The 17,401-nt window shown below is 39.8% G+C and overlaps 1 protein-coding gene and 1 long non-coding RNA gene across 2 annotated transcripts in view; both read right to left on the reverse strand.

Moving 5' to 3' along the window:
• LOC146581796 (uncharacterized) overlaps positions 1-17,401 on the reverse strand; it is a 521,657-nt gene that overhangs the window by 323,637 nt on the left and 180,619 nt on the right. The window lies entirely within an intron of this gene.
• LOC146581801 (E3 SUMO-protein ligase ZBED1-like) lies at positions 14,176-16,174 on the reverse strand. The gene is made up of 4 exons (XM_085248585.1): positions 16,106-16,174; positions 14,963-15,084; positions 14,707-14,836; positions 14,176-14,628 (listed from the first exon to the last, which is right to left on the reverse strand). Exons 1-4 carry the CDS (start codon positions 16,172-16,174, stop codon positions 14,176-14,178), a joined length of 774 nt encoding a protein of 257 aa, XP_085104711.1.

The raw sequence follows: 17,401 nt of genomic DNA on the forward strand, positions 1-17,401 counted from the left end.
GATGTTTTCTTATTGTAAAAGACATTCTAGTCAAAAATTCTCAGTATTACAGTATTCACAGTATTACTGGAGGCCAAGCTAACGTCATCTGAATCTAACTGAGGTGGTGTCGTAAATAAGTTGTGTACACTGGAGAGTGAAACAAGAAATTTGTCCTTCTCAATTTATCGAAAAAGTGACTTACATTGATACAAATCGTACATCCTAACAGCAGAGTAGCATTGTGTTCCACTTTCAAACAGATAATATGGAGTTATTTTGTCATTATAGTCAGACATTCAACATTACCTAAATGTCTACAGAGCTCAGAAAACCGAGTAACTTTGTCTACAGGCTGAATATGACATACTACACTTCTAAATACACAGCCAGACACATTCTCTTTTGCCAGCTTTTCTGCACCATGCTGAAAATCCTAGATCACCTATTCTCTCATTTATTTATTTTTCCTTCCCTCAAAGAACATACTCATTACAGAAGACTCCAGGAGAAGACTTGATGATTGTAAGAGGATATTGAAAGGAGATGAAAACAGTTAAGCTAGAATCTACAACTATGCAAAGTTGGGGTGTTTCCCTGCTAAAGAAGACCAAGCAACATGCTTGAAAGCTTCAAATAGCAGTCCGTTCATCAGGCATTTCATCAAGTCATCCATCCACTCTGACATCCTCTTTGTACTTGGTTAATGGCTACAATGCTACATAAACAGACATCCACCTTTGCCCATATTTGTTTTGGCCATGTCAAAGTCGTGTCTGCTAAAACTGGATCCCCATGCCCAACTTTTGTGGAGCCATTCATCCACCTTGACGTCTTCCTTAAACTGAAGTTGTCAATTACAGGGTTCCACCTTTATCGATACCACTGTCTTTGTGTTATGACATGATTTATTGTTGGACTTCTTAGATTTTGTTTTGCTGAAATGTTTTAATTGCTTTATTTTCCATGCATCTCATGCTTGATTGCATGAGTATACAGTACTCTTTGCTCGTCTCTTTCAATTTACTTTTCTCATTTTCTCATACTCATCACTATTCTTATATCTCATTTCATTATGTGGCTTTCTGTTTTTCCTTTTTCTGTTTTCCTGCCCACATCATTGCTCTGATTTAGTTCACTTCTGTGTGAAGATTCTTCTTTTCTGTTTGTATTTACTCAGTGTTTTCTCCCTTGAGCTTTGTAAGGTCATCTTATTCTTTCCTTGTGTCTGCTTGTATTTTCTTGTACCTGCTTTTAGTTTGGTCCCGCAACCCTTGGATTTTGATGCCAAACAGTGCAGCACTGTAATTACTGCTGTTAATGTACTAGACTGATGTTTGCATTCATGAGCTCAGTACATTTTTTAAGAACATTGATATAAAAAAAATGGCCAATTATACCCTGGACTCCAGAGGTATAAAAATGTTTTAAAATAGTTATTTTTCCTAGTAATTAGTTACTTTGATAATATTGTAACTCAATTACTTTTTGAAGAAGTAACTAGTAACTATAACTAATTACTTTTTCAAAGTAATTTGCCCAACATTGGTCAGTGATGACCCAGTACTATCAAAAAATGTAATTAACACGCATGGAATGCATTACATGAAATGGCATGACATTAAGTATTTAAAGTTATCATAGACAAATTTAAGATAAATAAGATAGCCTTTATTAGTTCCCAAGTTGGGGAATTCAGAAAAATAGAGCCCTGGCTACAAAATGCCCTCATCTATCATCATGATTCCAAACCTACAGCTGGGTATTTAAGAGGGTCACATAATAGGACACATTCTAGCTTATTACTGGATCCATTGGAGTGCAAGCACAATTGGGCTTACAGTAAACACGTTGGCAATTGATGGAGATGTGCTTCATGAATTCGAAGAGGAACAACAGCATCTCAGATGGATCATCCCTCTCAACACAAATGCAATTTTCTCTCTAATGCTCCAGCAAAGCAGGACATATGCAACCATTTCTAGTTGCTAGAGAGAATTTGGGTAGGTGCCTGGGAAGGGCTTGCCACCCCCAAAAGTCTGTGTGTCAGAGTGGCACTGGGAAGAGAGTTGAGAGCCAAAGAATGGAAAAGGACTTCAAAGTTGAATCAACAGGAATGGGCTAATTGAAACAGTGAATGAGTCACTTTTCACACAGGAAATACTACCCTGGCTTGCAAAGATGTAATTTTCATCTCCTGAAGACAGTCGACAAAAAGATGTGAAGAAAAGATGGAAAGGAAAAAGAAAGATGGGCACAGGGAAAGAAGGACAGACGCGAGTGACTGGAAGAAAAATAGAGAAGTTAGAAAGAAAAGGGACTCTACAGAGAGAGACGGCAGAGACAGAAGGTGCAATAAAATACATAAAAAATCTCCCAGAAGTAATTTAAATGTTTATCACCTTAATTAAAATTGTTTTTAAATTAACTGGATGAAGGTTTAACTCTGACTAAATTATTATATTTTACATAATTATAGTGGCCACCCAGCTAGAGAGTGCGTATGCATACATGGCAGATTTCATATGTTTGTGAGTTTATATTTGAGAATGGGTGTGTGACCTACTATATATTACCTGTTGCAATGTAATGAGGATGCCAGTCATTGATTTCCTGAGCCACTGAATGTCATCCACTCACAACATTTGTCAAAGGCTAACAAGCAGGACAAAGGCTGCACAGTGAACACAATCATTTAAATTCAGGAAATGGTCATATTACATTTAATCACCTTTTTGTCTTCTTTGCCACCAAGGGTTTCATATTTTCTGCATTTACATTTTTCCTTGTGCTGGAAACCTACTCAACACCACAGTTTCCTGACACTGGGACCAACTTAATTATTAATTTAACATGAATTCCAAAGTGCACAGGTTTGAATTGGGACATTAAAGCCCAAAGGGTATATGGGTAAGACCGAAACTGGGATCTGAGAATTTCAATCCCATTTTAAAAAACTGACTGCAAAGCATGCTGGACTTAAACCCCAATTTCTCAGGAAATTTCTCATTGAAAAAATTTAAGTACCACGAGTCAGTATATTTTTAGATTAAATGAAGCTGTCCGATATTCAAATGAAAAGGATAAAGCACTACCCTAGAACTGCAGTGTTAAAACACTGTAGGCCTCCATATCATCCCAGTTTGATAGAAAAACTTGAAATAGCCATGAAAATCAAACTTCTTTGTATCAACTGCCCCTGTACTAGTTAGCATAGCTTTGTGCATTCCAAATAGAGGAAGGTTTCATAGATATTTTTGCTAGTTTAAGCATGATGAAAAGAAATGACAGTAGTGCTGATTGAAAAAGATTTGGAATTTGTTACGCTAATGAAGCTATGCTGCATCATCCGCTTCAAGACTGCAACAAAACACCTGCTGTCTTTGAACATTGCCCAAGATCAGCAATCATACCATCAAATTGATAATCCCTTGATCCAAAATTGTTAGACATAGATGACACATTCCGTCATCTGATGCATTGTTGTCACTTGCAAGGCATCACTAGATACTTTGCAAGTGTCTAAACATTAAAATTAAAAATGTATAAAGAAATTTTGCAGGAGAATGTAAAGATGGGAGTCTGGGAGCTCAAGATGGTGACAATGAGAAGCACATAAATAAACATAATGTATGAAAAAAGAGTAAAATTCAGCATTTGCAATGGTTAGGTCAGAGTCCTGACCTTAATCTAGTTGAGATGCAGTGGCATGGCCTGAAGACAGCTACTTACTGTAGTACATCTTAAAAATACAAATAAATGGAGGAATAGGCATAATCTCCTTCTCATTTCTGCTTAAGTCTAATGGACAGACTTATGGATAGATAGATGTTGCTGCTAAAAAATAGTTACTAAATGTAAGAGTTCACTTGATTATTTAATCTTATAAATGCAGAGAAATTTAATATACAGCAATGTGTGTATTATTAGTTTTGCTTTTGTCCATAACTGTTAAGGATCAGATAGGATTTTATGACTTATAATCAAGGCAGAAATCCCAGGAATTCCAAAAGGTTCTCTCACTTCTTTCTAAATTCTTTTTTTGCTCTCAGCTCTTGTTAGTAAGTTAATTTCACTTCCTGAAAAGCTTTCTTAAGCTGGTGAAACACCTACACTTTTGATCCCTACCCACCTCTCAGTTTAATTATCTTCTATAGAAAAAGGCTTCTAATTTAATATATGCTTACCTCTGAGACTATTTTCTTTACCGCATATGATTACATTCTTCAATAATATAAAGTTTCTAAAAGTTGAATTTCCAGGTTTATAAAAGCTCCTTCAGCAAGCTCATTTGACCCACACCTGCACAATGAAAAAGTTATATAAATATACTTAATAATTCCAGGGAGAAAAAAATGGGGAAATGTAATGTACCCGCAGGTTAGGTAAAGTATAATTCATTCAAGTTATTTCACAAACTGAAACTATTTCATTTACATAATGTTTGTACTAGCCCTGTCTTTCTCGCTATTATTCCTTTTCCTCTCTCTCCAGCACTTTGCTTCTCTGTGCTCCACTTTCAATCTCTGTCGCTTTATTTTGGCCTCAAAAATCAATTTCATGGAATATCATTTTTTTTCTTCTAAAAAGGAACAGGTCTTTTAGAAGCAAGCAGAGTGCTGTTGTCACAGTGTTAACCTACGGCCCTTTGTGACCCACTTCTAGCAGAGAACAAAACTCTAATAAGAGGACATCTCTCTCTGTCTCTCTCATCTTCATGCTCTCTCATTCTCTGTCTTGTCTTCCTCTCTGTCTCATTTCTCGTCTGTCCACCTTGCTCTAATTTTTGGTCTTTCAGTCTGTTTAGCACTGACAGTCTATCTATATCTTTTATCTGTTCACTTGTATTTTAGTAATTACAAAGTTTAATAGAATTTCTCAAGATTTCCCAAGACTGAAGAGATTTCCTTTTTAGTTCTGTTTAGATCAGATTGGGGGTTTCTGTTTAAACATGCAACATGCAACAAATTTGTCAAATATTTATATATATTGCAATATATCCTCTTGGCAAACAAGATAAATATAACACTAATCATGTCTGCCCCTATTTGCTGTGAGGCGACAGTACTAACCACCATGTTGGTTAACACTTTTGCCTCACAGCAAGAAGGTCCTGAGTTCGACTCCAGCACCTGGTTTGCATATTCTCCCCATGTTTGGATTGCTTCTTTCTGGGTACTTTGGCTTCCTCCCATAGTCCAAAGCAAAGAAGTTAGTCGGGTAAGGTTGTCTGTGTCTGTATTAGCCCTGCGACAGACTGGCAATCTGTCTAGGGCAGGGGTGTCCAACTCCAGGCCCTTAAGGACCGGTGTCCTGCCCTTAATTATCTCCCTGGGTCAACACAATGGAATCACATGATTAGTTCATTACCAGGCCCCTTGGAGAACTTCAACACTTGTGTGCGGATATCCCCTCGGCACCAGCTGTGGGCTCAAGGCTGGAGCCGAACAAAAACTCCCCGATAACGACTGTGTGTTGACTGTTCTTCCCACTCTATGCAAGGCCACCTGGGTTGGACACGCACACACATACACTTACACTTATAAGCACTCACACATCCCCCTCCCCTTCCAATGCCTTCGATGCTCGTTGCCTCCTGGGGAACACGGGCGGGTCTGGGCCCGCGCTGGAGAGACGGCGCAGTGGCAGGATGGCTGCTGTGTTGTCTGGGATTACTCCTCATCCCCTATCCAACCCTGTTGCTGGTCACGTGCTCTATAATGTTGTACTGTGGACATTTATGTGCTTTCTGTGCAGAGGAGTTTTTTTGTTTCCTGTTCTCATGCTGTCCTCCTATAGCCCAGCATGAGTAGAGGTCTCTTTTTTTCCTCTTGTACATTCCCATTGTAGTGTACATTTCAGTGGTTTTTTTCTGTAATGCAACCGTTCTCTGACTTGTATCCCCATGTGATGTCTGTGTTGTGTGTGTAAGGTCGGGGGGGGGGGGGCGGGTTCATTCCACTGCAGGGCAACCTGCCACTGCATGTGGCGAATAAAATTTGAACTTGAACTTGAGGTAATTTAGCCATTTAAATCAGCTGTGTTGGATCAAGGACACATCTAAAACCTGCAGAACACCGGACCTTGAAGCCTGGAGTTGGACACCCCTGGTCTAGGGTGTACTCCGCCTATGGTAGCTGGGATAGCCTCCAGCTAAGCAGAAGAGAATGGATGGAACATGTCTTCTGTAAATAATTTTGTTGTTGTTTCTCATATATCTCTCTTTATTGTATAGATTTCTCCTGTATGCTATTTATTCTTGCTGTCTACTATTTATATTTTATTCTGGCACCGTTGATGTGGAGCAGTCAAAAATTTTTTGTATGTGTACAATGACAGTAAAGGGCTATTTTCTTTGTCTGTTCTATTCTAAAGGTAAATGGACTGGCCATTATATATTGCTTTTCTATACTTGAGCACTCAAAAAGCTTTATTCAACATGACTCATTCACCCATTCACACACATTCATACTCCAAGCAACACAGTGGAGAGCAATTTGGGGTTTAGTATTTTGCCCAAGGATACTTAGGCATGCAGGCCGGAGACTGGCACAGCCAAGGATTGAGCCACTAACCTTCCAATTAGTAGATGACCTGCTCTGCCTCCTGAGTGTTTTGCTTCATTGCTATACTAATAACACCATGTCAAGGTTTGGCTGTTTCCATGGTAGCTGAATAGTTAGAGCTGAAAGTTATGTCAAGTTTGTCGTGTTTGTCAGAATACATGGACATGATCCTATAGGACAAAAAAAACATTAAGCATCAGTGGGGTTGTAAGGGGCATCCACATACTTTATAGAAGATGGATGTAACTTCTGGATAATAAAGGTTATGTCACTGTGGATGTGCCTTAAATCTGCATTCTTTATATTGGTCAGCAGGGGGCAACTCCTGTAGCTGTATATAATTCTATGGGAAAGCAACATTTCTCATGAATTTAGTGATCTCCTATGCTAATTTCAAGGTAACTAGATACAAGAAAATGTTTTCATTCAGTAAATAACGCTGCCAAATTAAGTTAAATTAAATTAAATTACATTGCATTAAATTGAGTTTTCTAACCCCTATCAATTCAAGTGCATAATCCTTCCTATGGTAAATGAAAACAGACAGTAAATATATATAATAGAGTGATAGAAAAATTCCCACTATCAGTCAAATTCTTAGAGAAAGAACTGATTCAGTTGTGTTTTACTCCAGTCCAGACCACTGAGCCAGAATAAACACCCAGAATAATAAGGTAATGAGGGAATAGTTGAATAGGAATCTGTCATTGGAAAAAAAAAGAGTCAAGCTGGATTGTTTGCATTCACAACTGAAAAATCCAGGCAACTGTCTCTGCATACCCGTGAAGAAAAATATATTGTGGATTGTTGTAGGAGGAATTCTAGGAATTCAACTCTGTTCAAAGGTTCATCATGGAGAGAAAAACAATTGAGACTTTGACACAAGATATGCAAAACGTGTGATAGTGTGTAAAATGTGAATAGAAATAGAATGCACTTATTTGCATATAGGTAAACATGTAAACCACTACACTGTGGAGCCTATTGTATATGGTGCAAAATATCAGCAAAAGAATCTGAAAATCTATGACAACCTCAGTGTACTTGCATGATGCAGGTTTTAGAGTAACGTATATTCCCATCCAAACAACATCTTTATCATGGAAGGTCTTGGATATTTCAGCAACACTAAAGCACCAGCAGAACTAAACCACCTGCATCTATTACAACAGCATAGTTTTACAGCAGAAGCGCCTGGGTACTATGTTCCTAGTGGCACAAAATTCCAGTTTAAAGGGTTACATATTTTCTAAGACTCTTAAATACCTCTACTTGCTAGTGACCTAGCACATAACGCAGATAAAGATATTACAGAGAAAACGACTAAAATAAAAATCGGCCCGCTATTTACATCTGCAGTAATGAAAATTTGATACGGCAGGGCTCTATTCTGGAATAAGCGGCAAGACCTAAACACGGGAAAGAAAAGGCATTAGCCACTTGATTAAATCAAACAGCACATAAAATGGAGAAGTTGGGGTGGAGGTGGATGGAATAGCGGCTTGCAGCACTGGAAGGCTGAAGCAGCATGAATAGTGAGGCTTTTGTCACATATTTCTTTTGGATGTGTAAAGGGGTATCAGCTGGAAAAGGTAAAATGGGCTCCCATTGATATCATCTGATCTCAGTCACTACAGATGAGCTCAACCTTTATAGCCTACTTGAACTAAGTATGCTTAATATATATATATTTTTTTGTAAACTTTCACATGCAGAGTACCAATAACAATGTATTTTTAAATGAATGCCTCTTTCTCACTATACGGTTCCGTTTTAAATCATCTGCTGTCCCTTTCTTGTTATCTTTTCATCTTCATTCTCTCAGCCTCTGTACAGATTCCCTCACCGGTCACACTAGTTTTAAACTGACTCGTGAGGAGAGAGTACTGATTAAAATGTTGCTTGTGATTGTCAGTTTGATGTCTGTGATGGTATTAATAATGGCCCTATGTTTGTTTGTCTATATTTTGCAGAAAGGCCCACGCGAACTGTCTGAACACAGAGGCCAGTTCAGTCCAGCACCAAAAGAGAAACCGTTTATTGAAACAGGGCTAAAAAGGAGATCAAAGCGCGAGGTCTCGGGTAAAAGGGATGAGTGCCTCAGTATATATGGTGGTCTAGAGTTGAACTATGTTAATGGGTCTACAACTTCATTCACATTTGATTTATGTGATGTTTTTAAGTGTAAAGGAGCAGATAGTAGTTGGAGAGGATATAATGTGTGGGTTTGCTGGGATTATGCAGTGAGTACACATTGTGAGAGAGGAAGTCGGCCCTTTGCAAACTGGTGTCGGAACTGGAATCAGGTAAAGGGTTACACTGGGGAAAATGGGGAAGCGTCAGAACAAGGGTCAGAGAACGTGCTGAAACGTCAAAGAGATTATAGTCCATCTAAGAATCCTTTGACTATGTCGCTGGGCAACTGGCGGCATAAAAACTCTGTGTATTTAGTCCTGGGTGTGGAGACTGTGGGAACTGATCCGAAGGGGTTGATTATAGTTAATTTCCTTGAAAAGGTCAATCACGTAAATCCCGTAGAGCCAGTTAGAGAAGAATTTTACAGGAAAAAGGGGAAATGGGTCGTCATATGTGGTACCAGGGGAACAGGAACCAAAGGATAGACGAGTCCTGGCAGTGGACTACACCAGACTGAAGCCTCAAGATTTAATTGAGCATGCCACTGGGTTCAGTGACAGTAATCTCTGGCTGGACTGGATGGCTCTAAATGCTAGGGATTAAGAGGTATCTAATTGTGTTGCTTGTGCCTCTGCTAGACCACGTTTGTTCACAGAGCCCGCTCCACTCCATCCGGAGGACAAGTGGGGCTATGATTGCATGTTGCGAATGACTAGAGGAGCGGTGAGTACTGGAAACTGCACTGTGTTGTCCAGTTTGTTTCCTCCAGTTGATAAGCGGACAAGGGCAGGACCATTTTTGCCGAAAAAAGATAATTATACGTGTTTTAAGTTCTCCATAGATAAAGTAGCATATGACGTGGGAGAAATCGACCCAAGTTGGTGCGCTGTTACCCAGACGGGGAGAACCACAAACAATATAAGTGATCCCAACACTTTAATTGGGACTTGGGCTAGAAGTGGACTTTATTATTACTGTGGGCACAAGACTCTTTTGGCTCGTGTTCCTCTGGGAAGTGTGGGGACGTGCGCGATGGTGAGACTAGGAGCACCTCTTATGCTAATTGGAAATCAGGTAAAAACCATTCCACAGCACAACACATGCACATTGGCAGCTAGGCGGAAGAGACATATCCTGTCCAAGAGCGGGACTGAGGGAACACACGCTTATGACCCTAGGCTGAACTCGCCAACCTGGATTGACTCAATAGGGGTCCCCAGGGGAGTTCCAAGTGAATATAAACTTGCAGACCAAATAGCTGCCGGTCTTGAGAATCTTCCAATAATCTCTGCTCTCTTTCCAGTGACCCCGAACAAAAATGTAGACAGGATCAATTATGTTCACTATAATTTGCTGAGGCTCTCTAACCTTACCAGAGACGGGATGGAAGGGTTAGCGGAGCAGATGTGTCCGACCTCATTAGTGGGGATCCAAAATAGAATGGCCCTTGATATGTTGTTGGCGGAAAAAGGGGGCGTTTGTGCTATGTTCGGTGACCAGTGTTGTACTTTTATCCCGAATAACACTGCTCCAGATGGCTCGGTGACGCGAGCTTTGGAGGGGCTAAAGAGTCTCTCTAGGACCATGCATGACCACTCGGGAATTGACAACCCGCTGCAGAACTGGATGACCTCAGTGTTCGGACAGTGGAAGGGGTTTGCACTTTCAATTATGTTTTCTCTAGCTGTTTTAGTGGGTATTCTGGTGACTTGTGGTTGTTGTCTCATTCCTTGTGCCCGAAGATTGTTAGAAAAGGTAATTACAAAGGGCAGTGGACCCTGGGGCGGTGGCCCTATGTCCATGATGCCATTGATGGATATGGAAGTAGCTGAGTGGGCCGAGGAATGAACAACGACGTATGTATCGACCTCTGGTTTGCCAGAGGTCGAAAGGGGGATTGTGGGGATGAACAAAAGTATTTTACCAGCATAATATAATCTGCAGTATGATCATTGCTTTAACAATGTAACAGATAGCTTTAAGATGGCCTTAAGATGTTTATGCATACTGTTATCATATTAACTTTGTATTTCAGATGCAGTTATAATTATTTTATACACATTGCATATCTGTGCTTATTTTGAGTTGATGTTCGGTTCATTAAGGGTCTTAAGCTTCACTGGCGTGACTGTCCAGGTGAAACTAGAACATAGAAGAAATTGCAATACATGCTTACAAAACACTTATATCAGGTTATTTTTATTATCATTTATAAGTTCATATTTTTGTATTAAGCTTTTAGTAGAGGTGCTTGATTAAAACATTTATTTAGTTTTATTTAGTTTAGTTTCAGTTCAGGTTAGTACATATATGAGAGTGGCTTCTGTCTCTCTGTCTGGTGAGAGGTCAGGAGCTAGTCGGCGAGGTGAAGTAGGGTGCAATTGTGGTTAGCACACACACACACACACACACACACACACACACACACACACACTCAGTTAGAGAGAATCATTTATAGGTGAAAGTTTAATCATGTTTTGCGTGGGGTTGCAAAAGGAGCAGTTTGTCGCAGAACTGCTGCTGATGTGTCTGGATGACAAGCGAGCATCTGGCAGTAACAGGATGCACCTGTTATGAAGACGACGGCGGCGTTCTTTTTAAATTGTGTTAACAGTCATTGTGGTTTTGATCTGATCTATGTATAAAATGTATCTGTGATGTTGAAGGGGCGTCATTAAATTTAAGCCCAGGTGATATAAAATATCTGTTTATGCTTTGATTAACCTTCCTCTCGTGTTAGCTTTCTGTTATCATCTCTTATGTTAGCGGGTCGGTTTTGACCCGTGAATTAAATCAGCTATAAAATATACTAAAAACAATAAGTTATCATCCAATTTGTTTCTCATCTCTTGGTTACCTTGTTAGGCTTCCTTATCCATGAAAATGTTGGTTTTAATACTTTTGGTGTGGGCCTCTGGGTCTTTTTTTGTCACTATACCCCTCGATTTCAATTAAAAAAAAATTGTAAAATTAACCTCAAGAGAATCATATTAATAAATAAAAGGTTTCTGTGTTACCTGAGTATTACTGAGGGGTATAGGACACATCTCTTAAATAAATCTGTTTTATTGATTTTTTTCATTTTAAGATTAATAACTAAAATGACATCGATGGTGTTACGGGTCAATTTCGACCCATAGACATTTACATCAAGAAAAGACAAAAAAAGTTTGTTTTTTTAGCAGTAGACCTTTAATATAAACTGAAAAAAAGAAAAAGTCCTCTCCTCCTTTGTTTTGGTTATAGCCGTGGGTAATTGTGGGCTTTTTATCACTTCCCAATGATACAGCTTCACCTCAGTTTCCTTTGTGAAGTTCTTGTCCAAGGTCATATCTGGTAAAAAATAAAATAAAATAAAATATCACAGCTGATATTGTGATCCTGCAGTCCAGTGGTCATATGGAGGACCACACATTTTCATTGTTTCTTCTCAGGGGTGCCACTCGCAGCTTTGACTGTGAAAATCTGTACATTCCAGGCATAGTTGGTTTTTGCATCACAGGCTTCCCAGATTTTTCTGCCGTTTTTCCCTTGCTTACTGGGTATATATTGCCGGAAGGGGCATTTTCCTCAAAAAGTGGACAAGACATTCACCCACTGTCACTGGCCCTGGGATGAACATCAGTGGAAGAAGCTGCACCCATCTCTCCCAGACATCCCTGATGGGAGCAAGTTTGTCAGACCTCGGTCTGGTCTCTCTGTTGTCAAATCTGAGGACTCTTGAATCAAAATGATATCAAATGTGTGAAGTGACATCGTTGCCCAGAAAATGTTTCTGCCTGTCGATGCATCCCATAGACGATCAGTGGCCTCATTGCAGCATCTGTACACTCCAGCAAGAACAATGAAAGCATCCAGGTATTCCTCATCATGTCGCCATTGACTTTTTTTCCTTCAAGGTTTATCATAGTAATGATGATTCTTTCTAGTGACAATGGCATAAATATCTCAAAACATCTCTTGATGTCGCTGACTTTGGTCAGAGCAAACCTTGTGATTCCAGGGGTCATTTTGATGACATTTGCAGCAGCTGCCCTGCCATGTACATCATGAGGTACTGAGGTCCAAAAGATCTTACCATTTTTGGACTTGAATCTTTCAGCAGGAGTAGCTTCAGCACCAGCGACCTCCACCTCTGATCAGATGTGTCTGTGTCTTCTGGATGATAGTCCACATTGTCTTCCTCCTTAGAAACCTGCCCATCTGAATCGCTATGCTGCTCTGTGTCCTCTCCTTCATTTTCACCAAAAATATGATCCAGAACTTAGCTCACTGTGAATCTTCTTCTCATTTTTTGTATGCTGCAAATTGTAAATGTGCACTCTGGAAGTCAAATGGCCACTCAAATAGTGAATTCACCTCACATGCCCGTGTTTATTTTGTTTTGTTTTTGTGCAGGTATACTGCAAAAAACATGCAAAATAAGAATCCCCTAAAGCTCATATGATTAGGAGAGGCGCTTGCTGTAAGTGTTTTAGCTTACAGTGCACTTATGATTTCAGTTTTGGCTTTAATTATTGCTTTATACTCATAATATTATACCTGGGTCGAAACCGACCCTAACAACACAAAGGTCATAATTTCAACTAGGGCATTTTATAATTTAGTGAAAATAAATTTTTTTATTTTATTTTGTAGAAATAGAGGTTCCTGACAAAGTCAAAAAGCCTTGATACAATAAACAAATGTATGTGATTTTTTTATGCATTTGAAATTTAAAATGGGTCGGTGCCGACCCTAACACGAGAGGAGGGTTAAGTCGAAGATCAATTGCCGTCTGTGGTGATCTTCCCACGCGTGTATTAAAATCATCGTTTGACTTCACCCGGCCAGATCAGTGTGGTTTTTCTTCGATCCCCTCTTGTACCCTTCCTCAATATTGAACCCTTAACACTTGTCTGACACTACTCATTGTGTGCAGCCAGCTGGGTAGAATAGGACATCTTGGCTTCAGCTGCTACACCTTGGATTATTAAAGAGAACTTGTGGCCCGCTTCTGTCCCTCTGGCTCATTCAAGAAAACTGATTACATGGTTCTTACTCATCCTGTTTCGCCCTGTTAAAAAGGAGTTTTTTTCCTTTATTTTAGTTTGTTATTTTGGGGGGGGATATTTTGTAGTTTATTTTATTGTATGAAGTGCATTTATCTGCAACTGCTGTGTGTTAAATACACCATTTGTGCACTGCTCCTTCTGCTGTGGTTCTTCATTATCAATGTTTATACCTTGGTAGAGCCTCTGATATTTCATTAATAATCCGTTACAAGGGTTACATCTTACTCCTCCTGTTTCCCACCTGGAGACAGCATTTAAATTGCAGTCTGCCTTTGGTGGCTTTTTCGCATCCGTGACATTCAGTAGTGATCTCATTGTTTCACACAGAACAAAACAAATGACTACACCACACAATTACTAAACACTACAAACACGCTATAACACAAATCTCAGATCTTGAAACTCACTATTAACATCACCTGGGTTGGCTGGAAGACTGTTTACTTAGCCTGGCAGGGCGAAGGACACTGTCTCAGCTGAACTATGGACACGCACACACATACATATACTTTTTTGACCATTAGGTTTAATGTATGTGCCACACAATTACTGTGACGCAAACGAAGCTCCTTAGCACAAGCACCCATGTTTGCTGCTCCATCAGTCACATAACATGTAAATTTGTCTGTAATGCCCCACTCTGACATGAGCGCTGCTGTTACTCGTGACAAATTGACAGCAGTATGTGCTTGAGGGAAGTGCTGAACACCTAACACTACAGAATGCAATGCAGTGTTAGAGTCAATGAAATGGCAGGTGACGGCTAGGTAAGCCTCTGTGTTAATGGAGGTCCACATATCAGATCTCAAACTAACTGCAGAAACCTTGGCCACAGTCAGTTTTTCTTTTTGTTTGGACTCTTTGTATCTTTGGTCCACCATAGCTTTCAAAGCCTAAACAAAAGAAGGTACAGTACTTAATATGGAAATAAAGGCCAAATGGAAACATGCTTCATGTTTTAAGATACACACCTGCCTTGTGGGGAGAACATAGTTAGGGTTCAAAACGTTAACAAGCTTCCTAAACCCACTGTCCTCCACAATAGTGAAGGGCTGGGAATCCTCTATCACCATGTTGACCAAGGCCTCATCCACATCATTCCTCTCCCGTGATACAACAAAAAACATTAAGAAATTACATATATCAGTAAATACAACCCAAATATTAATGAATTACATGGGGAATATAAATGTATCAAATGACTGTATCCTTAAAACCTACAAAAACTCACCTGAGCTTGGTCCACCTTGGTTAGTCTCCTTGTTCTCATGCAGGGCTCTGTAATGCCTCAGCATAGATGAGGTGTTGTTGCTGTATCCAAGTTCTTTAGAGCACAGCAAACACTTCACCTTTTAACCCTTTAAGACCTACCATAGAACCAAGTCCGCCAGAGCTTATATTATATTTTTACATGCTGTGGAGCCATTTTTGGGAGCATTTCAAGTTGATATACATCAATACAACCATTATAGCCCAGATTTTAATAATATGTATTCATTAAGTGCATAGTAATTACATAAATTGCAAAAAAGTGCAATAAACTACAAAAAAATTGAAAATCGTTTTTGATTTTTTAACATATATTTGTAGTTAGAGAAATTTAAGAGTCTTATCCCTCAAAACTGTAAATACAAAAAAGTTGCACAAAATAGTTTCCCACCACAGGAAATTTATTTTGAGTGTCTTCATAGTTTTATTTTTGAAATACACCAATTTTTATACACTGCAGGAAAAACGAAAATAAATATTATACTGCAAATTTGCAAAAAAGCAGCATATGCATCAAAATAAACTATTTCCAGCAGTGCAATATGAGTCCTAAGCATCCCAGAAACGACACAGAAAGTCATAAAGTCAAAGATAACTTTTAAAAAGAGCAGTATAGGCCCTGAGGCCCTGATCACAAAAAAGACTACATTTCCGCGAAAATGACGTCACTTCCGGTTTCAGGCAGGTAATGGCGGAAATGCAAAAGTTCGCGCTGACGTCTATTCCAACGTAGGAAGTGTTTTGAACAGCTGATCAGATCGGTAAACCGTGTTTCTGGAATATTATGTTTTTGTTCCTGCAAGTGCTTTTTATGCAGTTTTTGCAAAGCTTTATGTGGAAGGAAACCGTGACCTAGGACAAGCTGATGGCATCAGATGTAAGTACAACTCCTCCGGTTTCATATGCAAAAAAAAATTTTGCGCTAGCTTACGTGGTTGCAGTGCTACTGGGATTTAAAAATAGTTACGCATAACAGAGCATTCCCGTTCCGATCGGCTCTAAAGGGTTAATAAACAAAAAGACAGAAATCTGATTATAGGATCTGTGGTGTGGTTTATTTATATTATGGTACTTATCATTTCTTTATTACAGTGTGTATACCTTATTAGGAGAGATGACATCAAAATGTTGCCAGACAGGGGAAAATTTTCTTTTCCTTGCTGGTTCCATCGAGGGAGGAAATGCTCAAGTAACTATGTAACACGTACGTAATCCAATTCCACAACACAGTGTGATGGGGGAATCAGCTGTGTTTTGCTGCCCATTTTATTTCGAATCTGGTGCGAACCGGTGAACCAGTTCCCGAATCAGTCACATGGTACGGACTGCCTGCGAGGCCTCGAACGTCACTGCATACGTAATCAACGCAAGCCTCGATACGCGCTTCAGAAAAATGCCCCCGAGATTACCCGACGCACGATTCGAAGCTTCGACACACAGGACACATCACTACTCATCGCTGGAATGTTGAGCCACCAGCGTCAGTTATTCTGCGATCAGCAAGTCTCAGTCTGTAAGTCTCCGTGCGATCTTGTACTAATTGGATTTTCTGTGTGTGTGTAGATCTTCTCTGGACCCATCCCTGTATCTTTGAGTGAGCGAGAGAAGCGTGGGAGGAAAGGAGTGGGACTGTAGCCGAGAGAGTGGAGTGTGGTTTTGGACCCTTCCCCCTTCCCCCCGAACACTTTGTATATATTATCACCTGGTGAAATCACTGTAAATAAACACAGTGTCTGCTTTTGCAAAGGTCTCCTGGTCTGCGCCTGATTCTGTCTACAAAACGGTGTCACAAACGCTGCATTGAGGTGTAGCGGGGCAAGAACAGAGATGAGTTGACTGTCAATTGGCGAAAAAGACACTAAACGAATATCCATGGTACAGAAAGTAGTTGTAGCTAATGTTACACTTGTGAGATGATTAAGAGTAATTTTTTCTCTAATGGTTAAAATTTTGCATGTGAAGAAGTTCATTAAATCATTACTAGTTAACATTAAAGGAATGGTTGGCTCAACAGAGCTCTGACAGAGCTGAAGACAAACCTCGGGTTTCCCTTATGTTCTTCAATTAGTGATGAATAATAAGATGTTCTAGCTTTACGGAGGTCCATCCATCCATCCATTCGCTTCCGCTTATCCTTTTCAGGGTCGCGGGGGGCGCTGGAGCCTATCCCAGCTGTCATAGGGCAAGAGGCAGGGTACTTTACGGAGGTCTTTCTCATAAATCAGGAAACTATTATTCCAGGCGAAATGAAGATCTTCTAAATTTGTGATACGTCATTTCCTCTCCAACTTATGAGTTACCTGCTTTAAGGTTTGTGATTGAGAATTATACCAGGGAGTGAGGTATTTCTGATTTTCTCTGTGTAAACTCTGTGTAAGGCCCAGGGTGGACAAGGCT

Source organism: Mchenga conophoros, linkage group LG2, assembly GCF_057382185.1.
Source record: "Mchenga conophoros isolate Kocher_MC1m ecotype Shallow Benthic linkage group LG2, M_conophoros_male_GT1.1, whole genome shotgun sequence".
Lineage (NCBI taxonomy): Eukaryota > Metazoa > Chordata > Actinopteri > Cichliformes > Cichlidae > Mchenga > Mchenga conophoros.

What these genes read in the sequence shown, in the direction of transcription:
- LOC146581801 (XM_085248585.1), bottom strand. Translation starts at nt 16,174, where the DNA reads ATGGAACCAGCAAGGAAAAGAAAATTTTCCCCTGTCTGGCAACATTTT. An exon ending in ATGTCATCTCTCCTAATAAG is followed by an intron (nt 15,085 to 16,105) that starts GTATACACACTG and finishes AAGGGTTAAAAG; the next exon opens with GTGAAGTGTTTGCTGTGCTC. An exon ending in ATGTTCTCCCCACAAGGCAG is followed by an intron (nt 14,629 to 14,706) that starts GTGTGTATCTTA and finishes TCTTTTGTTTAG; the next exon opens with GCTTTGAAAGCTATGGTGGA.